Source organism: Hyperolius riggenbachi, chromosome 1 (genome assembly GCF_040937935.1).
Source record: "Hyperolius riggenbachi isolate aHypRig1 chromosome 1, aHypRig1.pri, whole genome shotgun sequence".
Taxonomy (NCBI): Eukaryota; Metazoa; Chordata; class Amphibia; order Anura; family Hyperoliidae; genus Hyperolius; species Hyperolius riggenbachi.
In genome coordinates, this window is record NC_090646.1 from 192,319,997 (window position 1) to 192,347,212 (window position 27,216).

Consider the following 27,216-nt stretch of genomic DNA (forward strand, 5'->3'; position numbering starts at 1 on the left):
AGTGGGCGTTGGGTTCCCTGTAACAGCAGGAACGCAACCCATTGAGGAAGCAGTAATAGGAAGGGGGGATGCAGAGGTTGTGATCACACCGGGGCCTTGGACCAGAGGCGCCCAGTAGGGGCCCTCCGTCAACCGCAGTATTAGCCCTTCAGTGGTCCTATGCTGGTAATGATCACTTCTATATATGCTTTGAATAGTGGTAATCATTAACAAACTGTTCCCTTCTCTGCTTATACCTCTCATACTGTGTATGTATTTGGCAGGTTTTGTGGCACCATATGAACTGCTATGTATAAAATGCATGGGGGGCCCAATGAAAAACTTGTACTGGGGCCCAAAGCTCCATAGCTACGCCACTGGCTGTACGTTATCCGAGCTTTGTGTAGCATACAGGGAAGCTTACAGTCAATAACAAAGTATGCTTCACTATTCCTGTTAATGCACTCTATTTCGGGAGTGCACAGCATGCAGTGCATTATGATGCTGCACTGCACCAGCCACGCTGTGAGTGTCACATATGTGTTGCATTGCCGTGTGGCAAGTCATGTTACAAAGTGGCCGTTTTAGTGCACCGGTGCACGCCACTGTGAACATAGACTAAAAAAGAGATGTAAAAAGTGACTCTGACAGAGCCTGCTTAGTATAATGGTGCAACATGAAGAAAGGAAGCTCTCATAATGGCAGGGGTGTTGCTAGGATCCTAAGACATTCGGGGCACTTTTGGGCATTCCAGACGAAAAATGGGTGCGGCCATGTAATGGAACGTGGGTGTGGTCATGGGTGGAGCCAAATTTACATGAACTTGGTCTAAATAGGCCTGCCAAAATGTTGGATGAAGCTCCCTCTCCATTAATTGAAAAAAAATGCAGCATATCTCATAAATAGGTCACCTAAGCATGCTGGGTACTGTGTGCGCCATGCTGGGTTCTGTGGTGCCTCTTCTCTACCTGGGGACATCTGGGGCACCCCCAATTGATCCGGGGCATGTGCCACTGATCTTTGGGGCTAGCAACGCCCCTGCATAACGGTATGATATGTACTAAGGGAACTCTTTTCTACAGGAGGCTGAAGGCAGTAAACTCATTCACTGTCAGCTGCTTTTATTCACCATTGTGTTGCTTGCTAGAGCTCGGCACAGGTGGTGGCCCCTTCCAAATTCTAAATTCTATTGATTTTTGTAATCCAATATATGGATATATTTAAAATATATAAATTATTTACATGGTTAGTTCTAGACCTTTTGCTGCCTGAAGCAAACTTGTGAGGATGCCCCCCCAAATTGGAATGATTGCAGCACCCAACAATTGCACCACACGTTGTAGCTGCGGGGAGCCCCCCCAAAAAACTCCCTCAGTATAGATAGGTAGCTAGGTATAGGTGCCCCCAGTATTGGTACCTAGGTACAGTTACACCCAGTATAGGTTGGCCAGGCACTCTCTTCATTTCCTGTTTCTGCCTAGTGCTGTCCCCAGACTTCTGCCGCCTGAGGAAGTCGCCTCACTTGGCATCATAGGCGGACCGGGCCTGATTATTTATTTACGTAAATATTTTAAGGTACCTAATACTCACACACAACATAGAAGTACCTTTTCATCCATTCTTTACATATTAACAAGGATGACTATCCTGACTCATTCAATGCAAGAAATGTAGGAACTGTATAATAAGGAATTTGTTCCTTACTATTGTAACCCTCTAAAAGAGGGTCCCAAAAGTTTTGCCAATGTATTTCTATGTGTGAGGTAACTTTAGCATCTAGGGCTAAGTTTTGCCTTAGATGTTAGCTGATGGAACCAAAATGGCGCATGGGAGAGGAGAGGAGGCGCTGTAATGGTTGCATCGACTGTTGCTAGGTGACCAAAGCACACAGAGCAGTGGAACTTTCCAGAAGCCCCGCGCGGCCTTTCGGAAGCTACAGCGCAGGCGTGGGAGGGCCAGAGCTAGAAGGGTGTAGCCGGAGGGAACTGGCTGGAGCCTGCCAGAGCGCGCCAGAGAGCGAAAGAGAGCGGAACTTAGGAGACAGGAACAGCGGTGAGGAGCGGGAAAGGAGGCCAAGAGTGGAGGAAGGCTGCAGCAGTCACCCCGGAGATTAAGAAGGGACCCGGCTGCCACGCAGAGACTACAGTGGAGCAAGTAAGGCAGAGGCAACCCGACCAGACAGTGACCGGAGACGAGAGGCAGCATGCACAGAGTCCATCTGAGCTAGTCCGGACAGAAAGGACACCAGCAGCCAGATGAGTATTAGGCCTGAGAGACAACTTCAAGTTACAGTGTGTGTTCAGTTAGTAGCCAGTGTTCAACGGTGGCTTGCTGAGATAGAAATATAGCAACCCAGAACCTGAAGAGACCAGTTCTGTTCAAAGTGCTGTTACTAGAGACTGTTTGTGTGCAAAAGCTTTAAAGATACAGAGACCTTGTGTTGATGATACAGTTGTTGATGCAAGATAGAGCTGCCCAGCTAAAGTGCAGAAATCTTCTGCCGCTTATATAAAGTGTATTGAAAGTAAAGGCCTTGCTCTTACCAAACACACAGGAGATACTCACTTCCCAGACAGTTCTCTGCTGCTTATATAAAGCCTGCAGGCTGCTTGTAAGCCAATCAAGAAGTGCACATACACATGACACCTAGTCTGCAGTGATTAATTCAAACAGAAGCTGAGCTACTCAGCTAGTAATTGGAGAGGGTTTCAGTTGCATATAGACAATGGCTATATGGCCAGCAGGGGGCACCAGCGTGCAGGATATACCCTCTCATCTGCCCCCCTCCTAACTAAACTGCATGGGATACTACAATAATTAAAAACAATGGTGCATGAGCCAGCCTGGGGCCCCGGGAACTCTCACTGCCCGGGGCCCCAGAACCAGCATCTAACAAAGGCCTTGCTGTCACTAAGAGACATTAACAGCCTCCAGAAGTACATCAGAGAGCTGACACAGCCCCCCGCTTGCATTAAGTCCTGTTATAGAGACATTGTTCCTCTCATGTCCGTTTCAAGTCAAGAGTTAAAGTTCATGGGTTCTTCGGTGCTATGTTCTGAAGTGTTACTAAGAGTTTGATGCAAGAAGTGAACCAAAGTGTGATTTATGCATATTACTTAAGTACACAGTCCTAAAGAAACCGGAAATTAGTAAGGCAGTGAGAGTAAAAAGAACATTTCAGTATTAAAAAAAGATAAGTGAAAAGAGGAGGAGTTGCATTGCGTCTTGTGATACTAAAAGTGTGCTACAGTAAGAAGTGAACTGACATCTGACCAAGATACAGAGTTAACTTCTTTGGAGTACAAGTTTTGCAACAACTCTAAATTAGAGCTTATTCAGCCTAAAAGTCAAAGTGCAGTTATATTGTGGGATAGTGATTTGGGTGGCATAGCTGGGTGCATTGGTCACTTTATATTTTATTTTGTTTACTTTTATTTTCCTAACCTTTTTGCTTATTTGATTTATATTTTATTTTGTTTGTTATTTTGGGAGGCCCCGTCTAGAGAGGTGTGTTAAGTGTAAAGTGGGTTTATGGTAGATTATCAAGGGTAAAGAGTCTAAGAGATCTTTGAGCAAGGTGAACATTCTTTTTGGGATCAACCAACGAACTGTGCAACTATACAGTACCTTAAGAACTGTCACGAGTTTCCCCAAGGTTTTGCTGAGCAATATAGCTTGGACTTGGTTCATTGATTTGATGAATGTCATGTATCCGCTGCAGGGGCAGACCTTAACCCAGGATTTTTAAGGGGGGGAGGGGATTCCTTAAAGGTCACCCTCAGCCACGCACAGTACAGTATATGATGGTGGGACATCATGCTGGGTACAAACAATGCAATTTCGGACTGACAGGATCTGACGTTTATTTCCGACATGTCCGATCTGCTCCCTATTGACAACGGAATTGATCAGGAGCAGTTTGAATACAGATAATGATAAGGACAGCAGACATTGATAATGAAGGGTAAAGTGTGTGAAGCATTCATACAGCAGGGTACACGGCTGTGCTCATACCTGACCCTGTCAAGTTCCCCATAGCTGCTACACGCTCTGTACACATGCTGCTGTTCCATGCTCTGTTGCTGCTGCTGCTACATCTAAAGTCAAATATGGGCCAGTGCACACCAAAAACCTCTAGCAGATCCGCAAAACACTAGAGGTTTTTGAAGCAGATTTTCAGAGCAATTCTAGGCATGTTTAGACATGCCTAGCATTTTTTGGAGCGTTTTTGTGTAGCAGATTTCATATATTGTTACAGTAAAAGCTGTTACTGAACAGCTATTGTAACAAAAACGCCTGGAAAACCGCTCTGATCTAGCGTTTTTCAGAGTTTCTTATACTTTACATTGAGGCAGAAACGCATCTGCAAACAGCAAAAATGCTGCATGAGCTGCTGGTGTACACCATCCCATTGAGATAAATTAGCCAAGCATTTTCACAGGCAGCAGCGGTTTTCAAAACGCTACCAAAAATGCTTGGTGTGCACCAGGCCTATAGCAGGGAAAGAAAGGGGGCAGTGCTATGAGCTGCAGGATGCCTGCAGATATTCTGGTGTCTCATCTTGTGCCTGTCCCCAGCCACTGCACCGGCCCTGGTCTGAGGGGGGATTCGGGGCAGCTGTAATCCCCCCTGAACTTGCCTATGCGGTACCAGGCTGCAACTTAGTAGCGCGCCACAAACTATTTACATTGTACCGATTTGTATGTCAGAGCTTTTCAGATATCTGAAAGGGTCCTAAGGCCCAAACACACGATAACAATTATGAGTTGCCGATGGTCCAACAGGTGTATGGCAACACATGATGCTCTGTTTTTGGTGTGTTTGTATGCATTTCGAGTTTGAGTTTTTATTTAATTTCCCTAATCTATGGAGTAAAATACAATATCCTATTTAAAAAAAAACACACACAAAAACCGCAGGTATGCATTCCTCTGCATCTCCATTGAGATACATTAGGTGCATTTTATATGCGATTTTGAAAATTATGCAGCAAGTTCTGCGTTTTCAAAAACGCACAATGTAAAATGTACATATATGTGTTCTTACATGCGGCCCATAGACTTTCATTAGTGGCAAAAACGCTAACATTTCTTCCTAGTGTGTTCCTAGCCTCAGTGTATCAGGCAATGACACAAACATGGAAACACACACATATGCTCATTTTTTAAACAAATATTTTATTGGAAATGATACAGTTCTCTAAAAATACAAATATGCCACAACTTGATTACAACAAAAATTTGAAAAACTGTAAGCTAATGTATTGCAGGTAACAATTGCACCAGTTACTAATTTTCTAAGGTGCATACACATCCAATTTTGATTGGCTACTCACTGACCAATTTTACCACCTCCATGTAGCATGAGGGCCAACAGACTGAGAATACTATGAAATGATTGAGTAGGTAAGCTCTCCTACCACATGGAAGTGGTACAATTGGCCAATCAAAATTGGATGTGTGTAAAAGGCTTTATAGGCAGAGCAGACAGCAAGCCTTCTTTTGGCGTACGAGAGATATCGGTGCGGGAGACTTGGGTGCAGGATACAGCTGGTATATGGCTGATCCTGCTGCTGCACAAGTTCCCGGCCGTGTTAACCCTTTCACCTCCAAGGGTTTTTAAAAATAATTAACATGTATTTCATATTTCTATGGGAAGGTGTATAATAAGGTATTTGGATGTGGTTTTACTTTTTCGCCACAAGATGGAGATATAGAGTCAGTGTGTTCTAAAAATAGAAACAGAACCATCTGTTTATATTTGTTTGTATTTGTGTACATACAGGGACGTAGATACTTGTGCTGGGGGAGGTGAAAATTCCCCCTCTAGGCCACCATGGATAGTGGGAAATGAAATAATTGCTGGAAGCCGAATTATTGTGTTTTAAAAGTAACTTCAGCTCCCTCTTCTGACACACCGAAGTTACTCCCTGTGCGCTGCTATAGCCGTAATTCCTATTACGGCCTATGGTGGCGCCGGCTGCGCCCAAGTCTCCTGCACTGTATTAACAGTGTTTGTTCTTTTTTACCTGTTTCTGCAGAAAAGTGGAGCATTTGCTGCACATCTGGAAAAACAACGTATGTAATCAGAAATAATACTATACTAAAGGACTTCAGATGCGAATATGATTAAAAAGATTTAACTCACCTGGGGCTTCTTCCAGCCCCTTGCCGCAGCCTCAGTCCCTGTTGTACGGCTGGCAGCTGGTAAAGATCGCGACCCCGCCGGTGGGTCAGCTCTGCTGCGCCTGCGCAGACATTCATGCCTGTGTGTCCACGTCATCTGGTGAGTACTGCACCTGCACAGTAGTTGTGCGCAGGTACAGTATGTGCCAGATGATGTGGACACGCAGGCACGAATGCCCGCGCAGGCAGAAGAGCTGACCCACCGGCAGGGTCGCGATCTTTACCAGCGGCCAGCAGGACAACACTGAGGACAGGGGCTGCAGCAAGGAACTGAGTGAGTAGGTGAGTAAAATCTTTTTAATCATATTTGCATTGTAAGTCCTTTAAAGGGAACCAGAGATGAACAATACTAAAAAAATTAAAAAGCCTTTATACATACCTGGGGCTTCCTCCAGCCCCATAAGCCTGGATCTCTCCCACGCCGCCATCCTCCGCTTCCTCTATCGCCGGTAGCGGGTCTCGTCACTTCCGGCGGACACGACCACTTTTCCGCATGCACAGGGGCTCCCTCCATACCCTTACGCATGCGGCTGCGCAGTATGCGCCCGCACGCGTAAGCATATGGAGGGAGCCCCTGTGATGTGGACAATTGGCCGCGCCCGCCGGCCGACTGGCCGACTTTCGGTAATGACGGGAACCGGTACCGGCGGATCCAGGCAGCAGAGGACGGCGTGGGAGCGACCCGTGCCTTTGGGGCTGGAGGAAGCCCCAGGTATGTATAAAAGCTTTCAATTAGTTTGTCTCTGGTTCTCTTTAAGCAATCAGAAAGGCATTATAGTGATGCTGAAACTTTAAAATGGCAAAAGGTTGAGCATATTAGCAATAGGTTCTGAAAATTGTCATTTATCATAGCTTTTTGCAGCACCATGCTAAATAATACCATTAACATCCTAAAAAGAAGAAACACTACCAAACGGATCCCACAGGCAAAGGATGCACATGCGATTCTGCACTGGGAGAGTGTGCAGGTTTCTGCATTGAGCAGGGTGCCTAGTAACAATAACCACAGCAGTCATGGTGACTAAATACTAGAGTACAGATACAAGTGAGCCCAATCAGGCCTCCCATCCTCATATCACGTACTGCTAATGCCCTAATGATCTACTAGTGATCATGGATCAAAGAGGGGTGCTTTGTAAGAGAAGGCCTTGGGTAGTAAAATGTACAGATCCATCCCTGGTGACATATTGCATTGCAGCTCCTTGATTTATAGTCATGCCCCTGGTAATTGGATTTTTATCTAACCAAGCAAGGGATTAATATGCTGCAGTATCAGCTCTTGTGTATGCATTGGATGTGAAATTATACATTGAAAAATGAAAGACGCTGTGCACTACATTATTTGTCAACTTAGAAACCACAGAATTAAAACCAGAATTACAAAGTTGCATTTTTCACTACTGTGTCAATCACAAATATGTAGAATAATCACAAATACTGTATAACCACGTGTAAGTACTGAAAGCATCTTCTAAAATCAAAAACTTGAAAGCATTGGCAGATCTGAGTGTAAAGATGCATTAAAGGAATACTTTATTTTCCGATTTCCCAGCCGCTATATCACCCTTTATGCTGCTATAGCGTATATGTTATATGCTATAGCAGCATAGAGGGTGGTATAGCGGCTTGGAACGCGGAAAATCACTCGCGTTCCCAGCCTGTCGGTGGCTGTCGCCGAACCCGGAAGTAGCCGCCGACGGGGACAGGACGATTGGAGCTGGGCTGTGAGGGCACCATCCAGCTTCAGGGGGCTGAGGGATGCCCCGGGTGAGTAAATATCATTTTTTTTTTTAAACATAAGTATTCCTTTAAGCAAATGAATATAACTAATTTCAACTTTACATAAAAGGACAGAAACTAAATGAAAATAAGACCGTTTCAGTTTTGGCAAAGATTACTCGTGGAGCAGAGTAAAAATGTATTCAATTCACTTTTTCTCCTAAATTTTCTCCTAGGTTAAGATATTTCACATCCTATCAATGAAATGCCAGCAAGCAAGAAAATACTTAAAATAATTATGACTGTAATTTTCACCTACTTTTTGGTACTTTTTCAATTGCAGAGTTCTGAAAAGTTATTTTAAACAAGAAATGATAATTACCTTCAAGAAGAAATTATAGACGAAAAAGTGAATTGGATCGGGCCCAAGGTTCTTATTCGATTCAAGCTTTTTCCTAGGAGATCATTTTTCATCATCTGTTAAAAACTTCTCAGCACTGCAATTGAAAAAGTACCAAAAAGTAGGTGAAAATCACTGTCCAAATTATTTGTATTATTTGTATTGAGTATTTTTTTGCTTACTGGTGGCGTAAAAGGCATTTTATTAATTTGGAGTGAAATATCACCTAGGAGAGAAATAGAGTTGAATAAGGGCCAAAAGATCAGCTGCATAGCCAGGAAACAGGCATAGTTTAAATGGGGAAAAAATATGGCCACCTTCATTTCCCTCTCACTACACAGCTTCTAGGAGTCTTATGGCACCAGGGCATTTTTACTCCTCAGCAGCATGGTCAGCTGTGGTGAATCCCCAAAGTGCTTGCGTTTGTTGGCATCGTTAGCAGTGAAGCAAGGTGCTGCTCCACCAGTTGCCGAATGTTGCAGATATTTAGTTGCATTGCTCCATTGATAACATTGTTGTGCTTGTAAAGCAAAGCTCTCTGCATCATGTGACATGTGCCTCAGAACAAGGGGGCAAATATGTAAAGATAGATCCAAGGAAAGCTGCAGCAAAACAGTATCTGTAACAAAGCACAAGTGTTCTATCCATACAATTTTTTAAATATCCGATACATTTAAGAATTCTAATCAATTTTTCTGACTGATTGTAACATTTCAAAAATATGACCAATGCACCACACACATATGTTACATTTTTCCCCAATTATGATAAAAAATGATTGGAAACTGAGAAAATTGCTAGGGTGTGTATATTAATAAATTGGCAATCTAACATACACCATACAATCTTCAGAAAAATTGAAGAAAATTTCCAGCATTCTGGATCGATCAAAATTGAAAAAAAACGGGAAATCCAATCATATTTTTCATTAAAATGAAAATGGAATTGCCGTAAAATCGGATCATTTTATTGTACCGTGTGTGGCCATGTTTAGGCCTGAATGATTAGTTGCTCAAGAGGGCAACTGCTCTGCTCTACTTTTGCTCCAATTTGCTTTATACCCGCCCTAATAAATCTTTCCCTATACTTCTGTACAGATCATAGTTCACACTTTTGGCAAATATCCGGGTTGTTGCTATAAATGAATGAGGGTATGTAATATTATGCCACAGATGTATTACTCAGGGTCATTACAGTAAATTATATCCATCACCAGGATGGAACTTCATCAGGCTGTTTTCTCTGGCATGATGAGCAGTGGATGATGTTCATATAATCACCTAAGAGAAACAAAAAATAAATTAATAACGTAGTTTTTGGGAGAAACATTACTTTATTTGATGTTTAAAGGAGAACTGTAGTGAGAGGTATATAGAGGCTGCCATATTGATTTCCTTTTAAAGTGGACCTGAATGCTTGCACAGGACAGAAGGAAATCATATAAGAATGCACCCTGTATGTATTTAGAGAGTTTAGCCTGGCTAATTCCCCCTCATCTGTGACTAATCACAAGTGTAATTTGATCTTTCAGCTATGTCATGTTATACAGAGGAACAGAATGAGAGCACATTACACATGAGGACAGAATGGCCTATGTGTAGCACCACTAGTTGGGTGCTGAGTGGTGCCTCTAGTAAACATATTGGTAACTTACATTGCCATTATTTTACTACAGACTAACTCAGCTTCCAATCTCACAGCTAGCCCTCTCCTAGTGCCTAACACTGATCTACCCCTTGTCATATCGAACACTAATTCTGATGCCCAAATGACTGCTATTTGTAGCTGATTATAACAAATAAATGATCGTCTGCAATGACTATTCCCAAAGATGGATTAATAATACATGGGCCCTGGTAAAGGTAGTAGCTTTTGCTCACCTTTATGATCCTTTTGGTAATCTGAGGTTGAAGAGTGGTCAGGGACAGTGGCAGTTGGGCCCCTTGACACCCACTGGGCCCCATGCATCTGCCTAGGTTGCCAGGTGTATGATCCTACTCTGACTATTCCCCAGGTAATAGCCAGTTGCCTACTATTCACCGCCTGGGTGCCCCATTACCAATAATTTCAATAATTTGCATTGGTGTCCATGTTATACAGGGGAACAGAATGGAGCACATGTGCAGAATGGATGAATGTTTCAAAGTGTCACAGAATGGGGCATAGCGGTACAGGAGAACAGAATATGGCACATTATACAGGGGGTCACACAGAGGTGCATGTTATGCAAGGAGACAACATGGAACAAACATAGAGGAGGACCGATTATGTGTATATACAGGAGCTATGGGGAGGAGAAAGAGAATTGCAAAACATGGCTCTGACAAACAAAATGAAATGGGTCGCCCTTATTAATCCCATGATCAGAGTTCATGCCAGGTAGTGGAGCAATGACCCACACGCAATGCAAGAAGTATGCCATGGCAATGAAGGAGAGTTTCTCCCATATTGGCTTAATGCAGCCTATGCTGTGCCCAACAGGCACATATTTGCCAGTACACATTCCACAGTATATATTACAAACAGTATAATAATTCAGGTGTAATAAAAGTAATTTTTTACCTATACTTTGAGATTGGTTAGTGGAATGTTTGAATCCTTAAAGGCCAAAGAATAACTCATTTTCTGTAAAAGAAACAATGTATCATTAGGCAAAAAAATCTTGAATGCATTTCAAGTAATTACTTGTGTTAAAGCCCTAATTTACCTTCCCCTTTTAAAGCGCACCTAAGATGTTGGCAAAGCTGTAAAAAAAAAAAACCATAGTAGCTGATCCAGGAGACAAGCCGGATCAGGTAGTGCAACTAACCGCTGCTCCCTACCGCCCCCGAACCATGCCTTAGTTTCAGCCCCGGGTTTACAACACTGCAGCTCCGCTGTGCTTTTCTCGAAGAGGACAACAGAAGAGCACAGAGAGGAGGGCAAGAGGCAAGGGAGAGGCAGTAAATGGGCAGAAAAAAGCGGGGAAGGGGGTTTTAGATGCTGGAGACAGCATCCCTCTCCCGCAAAGAACGCCCCTTCCTTTGTGTGAGCTGCAGACAAGCTCCTTGTCAGCAATTTTGGGTGGGGCGGGGGGGGGGGGGGGGGGGCGGTCGGACAGCACGGCAGCTGGAGGGACAGAGTAAAGAGCAGAAATGTCACATTCATTGCATTTGTTCGTATTTTTATGTTTAGTACATGTTATTTCTGTTCTTTTATCTAATATATATATATATATATATATATATATATATATATATATATATATATATATATATATATATATATATATATATATATTTAAATTATCTGGCTACTGTCCTCTGCTGCTAAAAAACATTAAGTCTATGTGTTAGTACAGAAGCCTTGAAAGTGTCTTATAATGATAAGAATCTGTTGAGCCCCTAAATTTTTAGCCATAGACCTTGCATTTTATCCATAGACCCCCTATGCTGTTAACAGATTAACTCTTTGTGGCCAGCAGTATTTCCTTTGAACAGTGGCGTAGCTAAGGACCAATGGGCCCCGGTGCATGTTTTACAATGGAGCCCCCCAAGCACTCTTTACATAACAATTGATATGGCGCACCAAAATCTGCCAAGGACAACCACAGTGTCAGAGGTGCAAGAAGGGGATGGGAAACAGTTTGTTAATGATTACTACTATTTAAAGCATATATATAAATGATTATTATCTGCACAGGACCAATAAAGAGCCAATACTGCAGTTGAGGGAGGACCCCTCGGGCCCCTCTGGCCCAAGGGCCCCGATGCGATCGTAACAGCCTATTGCTACGCCCCTGCCTTTTAAATAAAACCAGTTGCCTGGGAGTCCTGCTGATCATTCTGACATCTGTAGTGTCTGAATCACACACCTGAAACAAGCATGCAGCTTATCTTGTCAGATTTTTGTCAGAAACATCTGATTTGCATGATTGATCAGCGCCTATGGCCAGTGGCGGCGCCAGGGGGGTGCTTTGGGGTGCTGAAGCACCCCCTAAATTTGTCCAATTTAGCACCCCCCAGTGTGAAATGACTTTCGGCGTTTAATAGACGTTGCGTCAGTTCACCGGCAGCAGCAGCCCGCAGCTCCGGCAGCGGCAGAGCAGGGCTATGGTAAATTGGCGTCCAAAGCCCTGCTCTGGAGACTTTGAGTCTGCAGTTCAGGGCTTCGGGCGGCAATTTCCCGTAGCCCTGCTCTCAGCGCAGGAGTTTCAGTTGCTGGCTGGCAGAGGATAGTGGGAGCTGCGCACCGGACGGAGGCCGGGACAGGAGTTCCTCAGCAGTTTTTTTTTTAAATTTATTAACAGATGTTTTTTCTGGGCAAGTCTGCCACATGATTGAAGTGTTTTCTGGGCAAGTCTGCTACATGATTGAAGTGTTTTCTGGGCAAGTCTGCCACATGATTGAAGTGTTTTCTGGGCAAGTCTGCCACATGATTGAAGTGTTTTCTGGTCAAATCTGCAACATGATTGCACGTATTTTCTGGTCAAATCTGCCGACATGATTGAAGTGTTTTCTGGACAAATCTGCCACATGATTGAATGTATTTTCTGGTCAAATCTGCCACATGATTGAACGTGTTTTTTGGTCAAATCTGCCGACCTGATTGAACGTATTTTCTGAGCAAATCTGCTCACATTACGTGTATTTTCTTGAGAAAACCTGCACAATTATGTGAATTTTCTGGGGAAAGGGCCACCAAAACTTGGGCCCACTGTCTTTGCGTTGCACTTTTAAAGGGAACCCAGGGTGAGAATAATATTGAGGCTGCCATATTTATCTCCTTTTAAGCAATACCAGTTGCCTAGCTGCCGTGCTGGTTCTCTGCCTCCAATTCTTTCAACCATAGACCCTGAACAAGCATGCAGCAGGTCAGGGATTTCTGACAATATTGTCAGAACTGACAGGATTAGCTACATGCTTGTTTCTGGTGTAATTCAGTTCACTACTGCACAGGGGAGGACTGGGACCTTTTGGCCTGGGGGGACAACACAAACTAGAGGCCCGTTTCACGGCATCCCCAGCCCAAAGCCATATCTTTCTTGTGTGCAAATCTTCAAATTGTGATGACTAACAGCCCCAGCCCCAGACACACACACACACACACTATGTACCTGATGCCTAACCCCATTTCTCCGCACAATCTACCTGTCTGTGTCTTATGCCTAACCAGGAGTTATCAGGCTTTTTTTTTTTTATGAAAATAAGTGCTACTTACCCAGGGCTCGTCCAGCCCCAAGCTCCCAGCATGTCCCTTGCCGCTGCTCTGCAGTCAGCTGTTCGCTGCTGCTGCCTCCCAGCCCCCGGCGATGACGTCAGGCCAACTGCGCCTGTGCGAGCTGCGCTGTCAATCACCGCCACATGGACCAGAGCGTACTGTGCAGACACAGAACTACTGCACCTGCGCAGTACACTCCGGTCTATGTGGCGGTGATTGACAGTGCTGCTTGAACAGGCGCAGTACAGGCCGACATCCAGGTCGGACTGGTGCCATCGCCGGGGACTGGGAGGCAGCGGCAGCGAATGGCTGACTGCAGAGCTGCGGCGAAGGACATGCTGGGAGCGTGGGGCTGGAGGAAGCCCCGGGTAAGTAGCACTTATTTCATTAAAAATGCCTGATAACTCCTTTAAACAACCCCCCCCCCCCCACACACACACACACACACACAAACCTACCTACCTGGTGATGCCTAACCCCACTCCTGCCCATCCACCGTACAAACTACTTGTCTGACACCTAACCCCCCCCCCCCTTCCAACTACCTGTTTGACAGTGCCTAACTGCCTGCCTCCCCCCTCCCCTGCCGCCAATCACACCACAAGAAGAAAAAACGTTCCCCCTCAGGCCAGGGTCAGAATGGGGATGATTATCACACAAAAAACTGGCCTGGGCAGAGAATTGAATTTGACAGCAGTAGCAGGCAGGCAGCAAAGTGTGAGTAACTCAGTGACAAGAAGGGAGAAGAAGTACAGAAACAAAATTTATAAAAACCACCTTCTCCTCTGGCGACCTGGACCCGACCTCCTCTATCCTCCTGTCTCCTCAGTCCTACACCTCCTCCTCCACAGCAGCAAGCAGCTATAGGTGGCATCTCCGACTCCCAGCCCCCAGAGTGTCCGACTCCTCCAGCCAAGACAGCCAGCCAGCCAGCCACTCGAAGCCGCAGCTCCAGGCCCCCAGCCCCCCCAGCACAGAAAGCTGAAGAGTGAGACAGCTCACTCCGATGACACCGCAGGCACAGCAGCACGTTGCGGGCGGCAATGGCTCCAGGCGGGGGGTGGAGTCAAGCAGGGTCAACCCACCGGGCCGGAGAGGACCTAAGCTATTTGTGTCCTTGTGCCGCTCACATCCACCGCAGGTGCAGCCACGCACAAGGGCACACCACAGCCGGCCGCCTAAGCCCCTTCTCTGATTGGATACTTCAACTTGCCGGGAAATATCGCGCGAGGTTGCGATCCCCACTGCGAACCTGTCACTTGTGGTATGTCTGCAGCCGCTGCATATAGCAGCGGCTGGCCCTAATTACTTAAGATTCGGGCGGCCCGGGGGGCAGTTGCCCCCCGTCCCCCTGGGCCAGTCCTCCCCTGCTACTGCAGCCAAATAGATCAGCAGGGCTGCCAGGCAACTGGTATTGTTTAAAAGGAAATAAATATGACAGTCTTCATATCACTCTCACCTCGGGATCACTTTAAATTACAGTTAGCTCCGCCCTCATCTGGTCACGCCCATTTTCCCACGTCGCAGGTTATAGCCACACCCATTTTTTTCTGCGGCGTGCTTCGCCTCAGCTACCCCAGAAGTTGGTCCAGCACCTGCATAGCACCCCCCCCCCCAAAAAAAATATCCTGCAGCCGCCACTGCTTATGGCTAAAAATTAAGGGGCACTTTTCCACTAGCTGCAATTTAGCAATGTTTCTTCAGCATTTCCTTTGCGATTGCGTTTGAAAAAAACTCATTCACATTCACTTGAATAAGAATCATGGAAAAATCACGCTCGATTTGACCACGATTTTGCCGCAATTCTCACTCAAGTGAATGAAAATGCATTTTTCTAAGGAAACGGAGTAGAATCACAGCTAGTGGAAAAGGGCCCTTAGAGGCAGAAGATCAGAAGGACAGCCAGGCAATTAGAATTGTTAAAATATGAATATGAATTTGAACAGGAAATAAATATGCCAGTCTCCATATCACTCTCACTTCGGGTTTCCTTTAAAAGTAATAGGTATGGATTATAATGATATGTACATATAATGCTATTTATGCAATATACTTGATTTTCTGATTTAAACTTCATTTTATAATTCTTACAAGTCTCCCCCTGCATGTAGTACAAGCAATTACTGAGTATATTTACAGCATGCTACAAAGGTCTGTTATCAATGAGGATATACTAAATAAGATTCAGCTTGGGGGAGGGGGGGGGACTAATTAGCAATGAAACAATATCACAAGCACATCACTGCAAGGCATTATCTCCCTTTTCCACTAGGCACTTTTCAATTGAAAAATTGGATGGCCCCGTTTTGCCGATCGCAACAGCACCGCTACTAACATGTAAATCATGTTTGTTTTTCCACTAGTATGATCCGTTTTCCCCCGAAATGCGATTTTCAGTGCATTTGTGCTCATACCCTATTGATCATGATCACAGTGCAATTGTATTAAAATTGCAGTCCTGGAAAAGAATTGCGATTTCAGATGCGATCAAGTTTCCTAGTGGAAAAGGATCCTTGAGGTGCGTACACACATGCGACTATAGTCGTTTGTAACGATCGTTCCCCGATCTTTACCAACGACGATCGTTACAAAAAACGAACCACCGACTATTAAGTCTAACGACGAACGAGCCAAATCGCTACAAAAGAAAGTTCTGTCTCGGCGGATTTTAACCAACGACGATCGTTTGCAAAAGTAGTACATCGTTGGAAACGATCGTTTGTACCAGGCTGGACATGCGCATTTCACTTTTTCTCCAGGGAACTTTACAATTTTATGCACAGGCGCATTAAGTGCTTTTACGTGGTGTAACGTTCGTTCTAACGATGTGATCGTTACACACTTTTTAGAACTAACTTTACTCCGGTCGTTCTTTCGTCAATTAAAAGATTGTTCGTCGTTAACAACGAACGATCGTAGTCGCATGTGTGTACGTAGCATTGCTCCTTTTATAATTATGTATAAGCTCTGATTATACAAGAACAACTGAGTGTATGCAGATGGGGAGTGTGGCGCCCCTGCCTGATACCAGTAGCTAAGCACCTGTACTTGAAGAATGGAGAGATTACAGTCATTTTGATCTCTACATGGTTGCATAGAGAGAAATTAACTTCGCATGAGTTTACTTCAAATATCCAGTATGGTTCAAGAGAAATTATAAAAGTGACATATTATAAAACTGACATTTTCAGAAATGCAGTTAGTTTTCTAAAAAATAGTCCAATGATGCTTTTACTTTTATTTTTAGTTTTTTTAAGCATCACAGCCAAAGCTTTACATGGGTGGACTAAAGGTGCCCATACACTCGTCAGATTGGCAGCAGATAGATAAGAAATGCATCTGATGATCTATCTGATGCGTTTTTAGAACATTTTTTACCAGGATAGAATTCCAGAATTCCAGTTTGAAATCTATTGGAATTCTATCTGATGGCATTTTTTTGCCATCAGATTTCCATTAAGGCCAATGTAAACTAATAAGCAATCTCATCAGATCGACCTAAATTTTCCATCCTGCCAGCTCGATGGAAATCCATCGAAATCGATCGAAATCGGCCATCGATCGGTCGATTGGCCAACCGATTTGCAAACGATCAATCGATCGATTGGGATCGATCGATCGGCCAGAAAATCGGCTGAGTGTATGGGCCCCTTTATGCTTCTTCCATCCACTTTAGCTGAGCTGAAGCCCAAGGTAGATAGTCTCTTGGTCTCCCCCAGAATGTCAATCACCCCGTGACAACCGCCAAGTAAAATAAATAACCAGGTTTGGACTGAGCACTGTGCATAATCTGCAATGCTTATCAGGAATAGATAAGCTGGCTGAAAAGGAGGATGTGAGCAGAAAAGTAGCCATACACTGGTCGATTTGCCATCAGATTCGACCAACAGATAGATCCCTCTCTGATCAAATCTGATCAGAGAGGGATCGTATGGCTGCCTTTACTGCAAACAGATTATGAATCGATTTCAGCCTGAAAACCAATCACAATCTGTGGTAGTGGTGGTGCTGCCGCCGCTCCCCCCCCCCCCCCCCGCCCCGCATACATTACCTGCTCCGTCGGCGCGACTCCTCAGGTCTCAGCTGTCTTCTTCTCCGCTCTGGTCTGGTCTCCGGGTCCGGCATGCTTCAGTTCTTCCTGTCTGGGGGAAGTTTAAACAGTATAGCGCCCTCTACTGTTTAAACTTCCAGTCCCGGCAGGAAGTTCAGTGAAGCATGCCGGACCCGGAGACTAGACCAGAGCGGAGAAGACAGCGGAGACCTGAGGAGTCGCGACGACGGAGAAGGTAATGTATTGCAGCTGTATTGCATCGGTCGCCGGGCACTCGAACGCCGCTAGCGACGCGCTCCCTACCCGCGTGCGATCGATGGTAATTTCCGGCACGGAGCAATCGACAGGATCAATCTATTTTGGGACGAAATAGATCGGAATTTAGCGTGTAGCGTGAACGATGTGACAGCAGATTCGATCCCAGTGATCGAATCTGCTGTCGATCGGCGGGGAATCGGCCTAGTGTATGGCCAGCTTAAGACTGGGTACTATAGCATAATGTTTACCTGATAATTAATATCCACATACTTACTTTTTTCTTTCTCAGAATCAGTACCAAACAAATCAAAATGATTACGATGAACAGAAACACGAAACAACCGATGATAGCGCCTTGAAGGGAAAAAATATAAAAATGATAAAATATTTAAATAAATAATATTATATAAATAAGTATATATATATATATATATATATATATATATATATATATATATATATATATATATATATATATATATATATATATATATATATAAATTATATCAAATAATATGGCACAATGATATAAATTAGTATAAATACATTTTAATAAATGTCAAATTGGTTTCCTCCCAAAGTCCAGCAAAACATTGTTAGGTTATTATCTTTTATTTATATATTGCTAAAATCTTCCATAGCACTGTATATACTACAAAACAAATATTGGGGAATATACTGTAAATATGTGAGAAGCTCATAACACTGGACGATCATGACATCCAGCAATACAAGTACATATACATGATGTGTGGTTTAAGATTTTATTATCGTTAGTATTTATATAGCGCTGAGTTCATCCACAGCGCTGTTCAACGCTGTATATTGCCTTGTCACTAACTGTCCCTCAGAGGAGCTCCCAATCTAATCCCGTCGATTCCCGTCCGTGTGGAAGATTTTTATCGATCGCCGGTGGGTCGGAAGTGCGTCGACAGCGGCGTTCGAATGCCCGACGACCAACGCAATACAGCGGGTATACATTACCTGTTCCAGCCGGCGCGAGTCCCCTGGTCTCTGCTGTCTTCTCCACTCTGCTTCACTTCTTCCTGCCCGGCAGGAAGTTTAAACAGTAGAGGGCGCTCTACTGTTTAAACTTCCTGCCGGGCAGGAAGAAGTGAAGCATGCCGGAGACCAGACCAGACCAGAGCGGAGAAGAAGACAGCAGAGACCTGGGGATTCGCGCCGGCGGAAGGAAGGGGGTTTGAGCGGCAGCAGCAGCACCACCACCACCACAGATTGTGAACAATTTCAGGCTGAAATCGGTTCACAATCTGTTTGCAGTAAGGCAGCCATACAATCCCTCTCTGATCAGATTCGATCAGAGAGGGATCTATCTGTTGGTCGAATCTGAGGGCAAATCGACCAGTGTATGGCCACCTTTAGTCTAATAGCAATCAGTGTGTGACGGCTGGGGTAGAAGGAGTGGAGGGGCGCACTTTGGTGTCTCAGCCTGGGGTGCTGGAGCAGGCTAAAGCACACTTCACTAACTGATCCCTTTTATGTTATCCCTCAACTCTCCTTTTCTTTCATTCCTGCCTTAACAACACTTTTTAGCCTCTCCATCTCTAATGGCATTTTCCCTTCTTCATTTAAACAAGCAATCATAACACCACCAATCACAAAAAAAAAACCTTCCTTGGACCCTCCTCAATTACCATCCAGTCTCACTTCTTCCCTTTGCTTCCAAACTGCTGGAACTCCACATTTATTCAGACCTGTCTGACTTTTTCTATGCTAACTCCCTATTTGACCCCCTCCAGTCTGGATTCTGTCCTCAGCATTCCACAGAAACTGTCCTCAGTTACGAAGGTTGCTAAGGGCTCTTTCACATCAGAGCTTGCGTTGGAGAACGCTCAAAGCATACGTTTTGTTGTATGCCTTTTACTGCGTTTTGATATGCGTTGCACTGCAGTGAGTGTGCGTTTTTAATCCGTTTTCAATGCGTTACTGCACATAGAAAAACGCAGGTAATTTTTTTTTCTTTTAGTTGTCAACTTTCTACATTGTTCCTCTGTTGCATTCTGGGACTGATTGCCTGCGTTAACGGATTAAAAACGCGCATAGTGTGCGTTTTACATTGACTAACATTGTAACGCATAAAGCTAGCGTTGGCCGAAAAACTGCGCCTGGGTGCAGTGTAACGCAACGCACAAAAACGCAGCGTTATATGTGAAAGCTAAAATGAAAGTCTATGGACTTTCATTTCACCTTGGGTAACGCAAACTTTACCCTTTGCGTTGAAACGCAGAAAATCTGCCCTAATGTGAAAGAGCCCTAATGTCCTCCTAGTTGCAAAATCCGAAGGCAAATTTTCTGTACTAATACTACTCGATCTTTCCTCTGCGCTTGACACTGTTGATCATCCTCTGCTTCTCCAGACCCTCTTGACATTGGGGATCAAGAGCCTAGCACATTCCTGGATCCACTCATATCTGTCTGGATGCTCCTTCACTGTCTCCTATTCCAATACCAACTCCTCCCCACGCCTGCTGTCTGTTGGAGTACCACAATGCTCCATCCTTGGACCTCTCCTCTGCTTAATTTACACTCATGGCTTGGGACTAATAATAAGCTCTTTTATTTTTCAGTATTACCTCTATGCTGAGGATCTCCAAATCTATTTTGATCCCCTCTCTATTATGTCAAGTCTTTGAATGTCTATCCCCTGTATCTATATGCATGCCCTCGCATTTCTCTAGCTTGATCACCTCCACTTACTCCCACATCCAGGGCATCTCATGAGCATCCCCATCCCCCTGTCCTTAGGAACTCTCTCCCACAGGCTGTGTGTCATGCCCCGAGCCTGGAAACCTTCAAATGTACTCTCAAAACACACCTTTTCAGACAAGCCTATAATTTGCTGTAGGTCACAATGGAGGCTTACTGCTTCATCCACTAACTCCTGTGTCTCCCTGCCTATTGTTTCCACCCCACTACCCTCTAGGCTGTAAGCTTGCAGGGTCAGTGACCTCCTCCTATTGATTCTTATGTAATTTACCATATGAACGTGTACCAATTTTAGTGATATCTGGGCAGCATGGTGGCCTAGTGGTTAGCACTCTTGCCTTGCAACGCTGGGTCCCCGGTTCAAAACCCAGCCAAGTCAACATCTGCAAGGAGTTTGTATGTTCTCCCTGCATCTGCGTGGGTTTCCTCCAGCAATCTGGTTTCACGTCTGTCAGCGGTGTGCGCGGCGATTTCACAGCGGATTCGATCACTGTGATCGAATCGGCCGTATATCGGCCGGAAAATCGTTAGGTGTATGGGCCCCTTAAGAGCTAAGAGGTGCCCTAGGGCCCCATTACCTTATTCTCTAGTTATCTGGCTTGCAGTCACTGCCATGTATCCCCTTATCCTTTATATTTATCTCCGCTTCAAACATAATAAGGGAATGATAGCTGAGTGAGTTGTGTGCCCCCTCCTACACTGCAAACTGAGGCTGGAGCCTCCCTCGCCTCTGCCTCGGCCCGGCCCTGGCTAGAGAGAAGAGAAGATGGTAGGAGAGAAGGAGTGATGTAAATGTGAATGAAGTGATCTAGGGTAAGGATTTTAAACAAAATGGCAGACAGAATAACGGTGGTAAAAACTTTATTGATCATTTTGGCGGCAGGGCAGTTTATGTATGAGTGAAAAATGTTGTATGTGACAAACTTAAAGGATGTAATGTAAATTATCAGAATGTATCTGGTGTATGTTAAAGGTGGTAGTAAGAGAATAACTAGGGTAAATAGATATGAACTGATAGATTGCAGCAGACAATATGAAGATGGGAGTCAAAGCAAAAGAATAAGACAAGTCATACCAAAGTATAAGAAAATCAGCAAATTACAGCAGTAGAGTTTTGTGCTAGTTCTCCTCTGTTCTCCCCTGCCAGTATAGACAGGAGTAAGGACATTAGATAGTGTATGAATCCTGAACAACCACTAGTGTCGCTGTTCAATGCTGATTGATGTACTCTGTAATGTTCTGTGCAAAATACATCAAATAATAATGTTCTAACAACTAGTCAAATAAAAATGATCTAACAATTGTATGTAACGGTGTCCAGTCTGCTATATCAGTTGCATGAAGGATGATTGGTAGCATTCTAGAATTGCTTGATTCTTTGTTGATTATACATTTATGCATGGGACTACTGATAAGGCAGGGCTTTCAATCTCTATCTTGATATTTCTATATACCGGTATATCCTATCTTATCTTTACATTTACAAAACCGAATGTTCTTTACAACTGAGTTTAATTTCAATTTGTTCATGTTTTATTGTTGTAAAAAATAATTCACAGTTTGTTGTCACCATATGAATGAATAGTAATAACAGCGATTGTACACAAAAATATGCACTTCACAAATTCTCCTGATTATTATTATTTATGATTCTTATATAATGCTGACTTCTTCCATAGCATTTTAGAGTATATAGTCTTGTCAGTAGTGTCCCTCAGAGGAACTCACAGTCCAATCCCTGCCATAGTCATTTGTCCATTGTAGTCTAAGGTCAATTTTAGGGGGAAGCCAGTTATATTCTGTATGTTTTTGGGATGTTGTAACGATTGTGGAACTTTCCCCGTGATCAGCGCACAACGCGTGCGCTGACACGGCGGAAATCCTCCACAAGCGTATAATTTGCAGGAACCCAGCAAAAGGTGCTACGCACCCGTAGAGGGAAAATTCCTGTCGGCAGATGGCGCTGGGGAGTGCAGAGGAACCAATCCTCTGTACCTCCACAAATGCCAGACAGGAATTGTACAAAACGCAGAACGCAATCGCAAGAGAGGCGATTGCGAATGAGAATGAGCAAAGGGACAGGTTGTATGTGTGTGTGCCAATCCAGTCGCCACCCCGCAACCGCACACACACACAACAGCAGATATGAAATAGGAACGCGATCGCCAGAGGTGCGATCGCCAGACAAGACACAAGGCAGATCAGAACAGAATACGAGGTTAGCAAAGGCACAGCAAATAATACAATGAGGAGATACGGAAAATAACAAATGCTAGCTAACCGCGAACACCGCACTCATTCGCAACAGTGCACGCGGTTATGCGCGGTCTCCACGTGATAAGCACAATAGAGACAAGCACGCCTAACTAACCATTAACAGACAAACATGAAACAGAGGACGCGAGCGCTTGCTTAACGGTTACCTCACCGAGCCTCCAGCAAGCGTAGCAGACAGACACACGAAAAACAGGGACAAGCGAGAGATAGGATCCACAGCACTAGCGAAAAGTGGCTAGCGCGATCCAAGTACAGAGTAGCAGAACAGAAGGATCCCCAGCGCCAGCGAAAAGTGGCCAGCGCGATCCCAGAAGACAGAACAGAAGGATCCCCAGCGCTAGCGAAAAGTAGCTAGCGCGATCCCAGGAAACAGAACAGAAGGATCCCCAGCGCTAGCAAAAAGTAGCTAGTGCGATCCCAGGAGACAGAACAGAAGAGATAGCTGGTAGCAACCGCTGCACCAGCTATACTCCAAGAACAGAGATCAGAACCATTTCCTGTCAACCACCAAGGGACAGGACAATGGCAAACAGGCAAGACAAGACAGAACAGGCAATACAGATAATACAATCCTAACAGCACTAGGGAAATCTGCCTAGCGCAGACTTAGGAATCACTCTAAGCTGATGTTCAAACAGAGAGCAAGGCTGACACCCCACCAGGAGTGTTACATAGGACGAAATCCTTATGAACAGCGAAGCATTGTGGGAAAGACATAGTACTTATAGTACACGCCTCCAATGAATGTGGCCAGGCAATTTGCATGACAACGTATGCAAATTCCTCTGCAAGCACAAGCTGCAAAACTGACAGAAGCTGTTCTTTCCAGAGTCCTGCAGCATGCAAACCTACACAATGGTCAAAAGGATGGCTGCCTGCACAGGCAGCTGAGCAAATCATCACAGATGTGGGAAGAAACTGGAGTGCCTGGAGAAAACCCACGCACACACGGGGATAACATACAATCTCTGTGCAGATAGTGCCCTGGCTGTGACTCCAACTAGGAACCCAGTCATAACTGTTATAATATGTAGCTGCTGGATTTTATCAAAAGATTAAAATTAAATAATAATAATACAAAAATTGGGAATGATCTTGGCTTACCTGTAGAATCTTTTTCAGTAACAGCGCCTGTACAAAGAGAAAAACATGACTGTAACGCTTGGAAAACTGTTGGAGGCACAAAAAAATATGTGAAGCTTTATGAATTGAATAACTACAAAATAATTTTCTGGAACTCCAGGAAATGACCCTAAATGTGAGGTGAGGGCCACAAAGTTACCACTGTCACCACCAAGGGGAGGAGTTGGAGATACATCTCCTGGGAGGGAGGTGGGCGCAATCACATACAAATGTGTTTTCCCTGTGAATCCACATAAGACAATAAAAGGCTGACAGTGGCTTAAAGTGAACCTCCAGACTAAAAATCTACTCAGCCGCACTGAAAAGACTTGGTGTTTCTTTAACCGTTTCACAGCATGAGAACTTTATTTTTCTTACCCAAGCCTCATTTTGAGCTGCACAGAAGAAATCTGCCCGGGCATGTTTCCCCTGATGCTGTGTAAAGCATGATGGGATTTCTGATGTTGTTGTTCTCGTTCTGCTGTTTTGGTGTAATTTCTTTTTTTATTTTCTTTATTTTGAATTTGAGATTTGAAGCCTAGCGCACGCAGCTGGGAGGGGTGATCAGGACACAAGACAGTTGGAACTGTGTCTCATGCTCCCTGTCACCAGCTTTCAACCAAAAAGATGGCTGCCCCAAATAGTTATATTTTTATGAAGACTGAAAGGTTTCACAAAAATATTATTTCACAAAACTGAAAGGCACTGCAGCCAATGGGGGGAAACAAAAAACACTTTAAGTGGCCACTGATAGATGAAACAGCAGTTTCCACTATTTTTCTGTGTATAAAAGTGCACCAAATAAATTATTTATAATTTGGGACTCCTTTCCAGAAGGTAAGTATTGGTAATTGATCAGGTTACAAATGGTCAAGGATGGTTAGCATTAAGCCCTTGGTCTGCATTAGGAGCAGGCTAGGTTTACTAAGTAGAGCTAGGGAAGTTATCAGGTAAGGTTGGAGTAACAATAGATTATTGTACAGTTGATTAGAGTTTTGGACACTGTTTAAAGGAGAAATAGTAGTGCCTAATAGTACTTGTAGCCACAAACAAGGTGCCTTATTTGTGGCTACAAGCACTATTAGGTACTACTATTTGGCCTGAGGAAGTGGGTATGCACCCAAGAAACGTGTTGCCAGTGCAATAAAATTCTATTAATACGTGAATTTGTCTTCATTGAGGTAAGCCACCTCACTTTTTTCATTTTATTTGTTTTTAATGCATTTTATCTTCTCTGGGCGCCTCTTTCCCCTTTATCCTGTGCCTTAACCCTCCTTTTGGAGAGGGATCAACTCTCTTTGACCAATTTAGGTCATTTGAGGTTTTTATCAGGAGTGCGACCATCACCAGCTTTGTCTGGTCACCCCAGTGGAGTCGGGGTTATACATCTCCACCTGCTTCTATCGTCGGTTGCCCTTCTGCAACCCACCCTTGTGAGTATAATTCAGCCGCATATTTTACATACTTTTGGTACTGTGACGTACTGCACCATTTAGGCTCCTGTTGTCTCTGTGTTTTCTTTCTGCAGGGTGCAATTTTTATTATCCCTACTTTTTGTCCATTGTTGGAGGGTTTAGGTTAGGTTTAGGCTTTGGAGAAAGTAAGTGTAAGGTATTGCTTGGAATTTGCATGTAAGGACTAAAGCCTCATCTACACGATGCAATTTTCCATCAGATCCACCGTTGATTTGATAAGAAATTGCATCGTGAGTAGATGTCCAAATTGTTTCAGAATTTTGCAATAGATTTTGCATTGATAAGTACCCAAAATCTATTGCAAAATCTATCACAATCCGAATGGACCTGTTGGAAATTATCTAATAGATTCGTCTAACAGATCTGATCTGACAGAAAATTGTACCGTGTAGATAAGGCTTACAATTGGGAGAAAGTGTAAGTTGTGATTAGGTATTTTTTGAAGGTATAGGTTAGAGTTAGGGTTTGGAAACAGCTTGCATTAAAGTCAGGCACTTGGGGGAGGGAGGTTAATGTAAGCATTGTGGGGGAAACAGTTAACAAATGGTCTGGCTCACTGGTTCACTCTGTCTACTCAAATGCATGGTCAGTGCTGGTACCATCATTCACCATCGTGTGAGCAAACAATGCGCTCAATCCTGATTTTTCCTGTCATCTCATTTATGTCTGGAAGCTATTTGTAGCTTATAGGATCACCTAAGTGCTGCATTTTCCATGTCCCACTGCATGGATAAAAAATTATGAATGACTCGAAGCACCACTGAAAGTTGCCTTTTTTTTTTGTTTGATAGAAGAAAAGAATTTGAGCAAATCACTGGGGGACGCTTGTGTGCATTGGCCCTCAGCTGTAGGCAGAAAAAACAGGGCGTATCAGGGTTAGATGTTGGGTAGAAGCAGTAGCGTAACTAGGGGAAAGTGTCAAGGTGTCACATGGAGGAGGGTGACACCCAGGCTGATTTGCAGTGGCAGCGGCTGGGCAATGTGTTAAGGAGTTGCAAAGGGGGACTGACATCATTCCTCCCTCCCTCCCTCCCTCGCCATGGGCCCCTCTCCTGTGTCCTCCTGTTGCAGGGGCTTCAGTGATGCGGTCATACCTGCTCCCAATCGATGTCTCCATGCAGCCTCGCCACCAGCCGGCTGCTCACCACTTCCTGTTGTCCTGCATGTCGCATGATTACACAGGACATGCAGAGAGCAGCAGGCAGGGAGTGGCTTACTGGAGACGAGGATGCACAGAGACATCGATTGGGAACAGGTAAGGCCATATAATGGAAGACTCTGCAAAAGGGGGACACAGGTAGCATGAAACTGTTTCTTTACTGTCCTGACTGGCATTCAAAACAATGCAGAAGTGCAGCATCAGCATACCTCCCAACATTTTTCCCATCAGAAAGCAGGCCACAGGCCACACCCCTAACCACACCCCCAACACACACCCTAGTCACACTAACTAACAAGATTTTTTTAACCCATTCGCGTTCCGTCGTTTTCACTTGAGAAATGTTCACCTCCCATTCATTAGCCTATATTTTTATCACTACTTATCAGAATGAACTGATCTATATCTTGTTTTTTCCGCCACCAATTAGGCTTTCTTTGGGGGGGTACATTTTGCTAAGAGCCACTTTACTGTAAATGCATTTTAACGGGAAGAATAAGAAAAAAAACGGAAAAAAATCATTATTTCTCAGTTTTCAGCCATTATAGTTTTAAAATAATACATGCCTCCATAATTAAAACTCATGTATTGTATTTGCCTATATGTCCCGGTTATTACACCGTTAAATTTATTTCCCTATCACAATGTATGGCGACAAAATTTTA

At 44.2% G+C, this 27,216-nt stretch overlaps 1 protein-coding gene across 3 annotated transcripts in view; it reads right to left on the reverse strand.

Annotated features, from left to right (window-relative positions):
* Positions 1-6,303: 6,303 nt before the first annotated feature.
* The window catches only part of LOC137546876 (mucin-3B-like), a 75,770-nt gene continuing 54,857 nt past the window's right edge, over positions 6,304-27,216 (reverse strand). For 2 of the 3 annotated variants that reach the window (XM_068269870.1, XM_068269859.1), the window contains exons 7-10: positions 23,900-23,926; positions 18,066-18,145; positions 10,846-10,908; positions 6,304-9,563 (exon numbers count right to left, since the gene is read on the reverse strand). In XM_068269870.1, the coding sequence (XP_068125971.1) occupies positions 10,846-10,908; positions 18,066-18,145; positions 23,900-23,926 (170 nt within the window). In that variant the 3' untranslated portion in view covers positions 6,304-9,563. The remainder of the gene's footprint in view (positions 9,564-10,845; positions 10,909-18,065; positions 18,146-23,899; positions 23,927-27,216) is intronic. The other variant, XM_068269877.1, reaches the window with a different exon arrangement.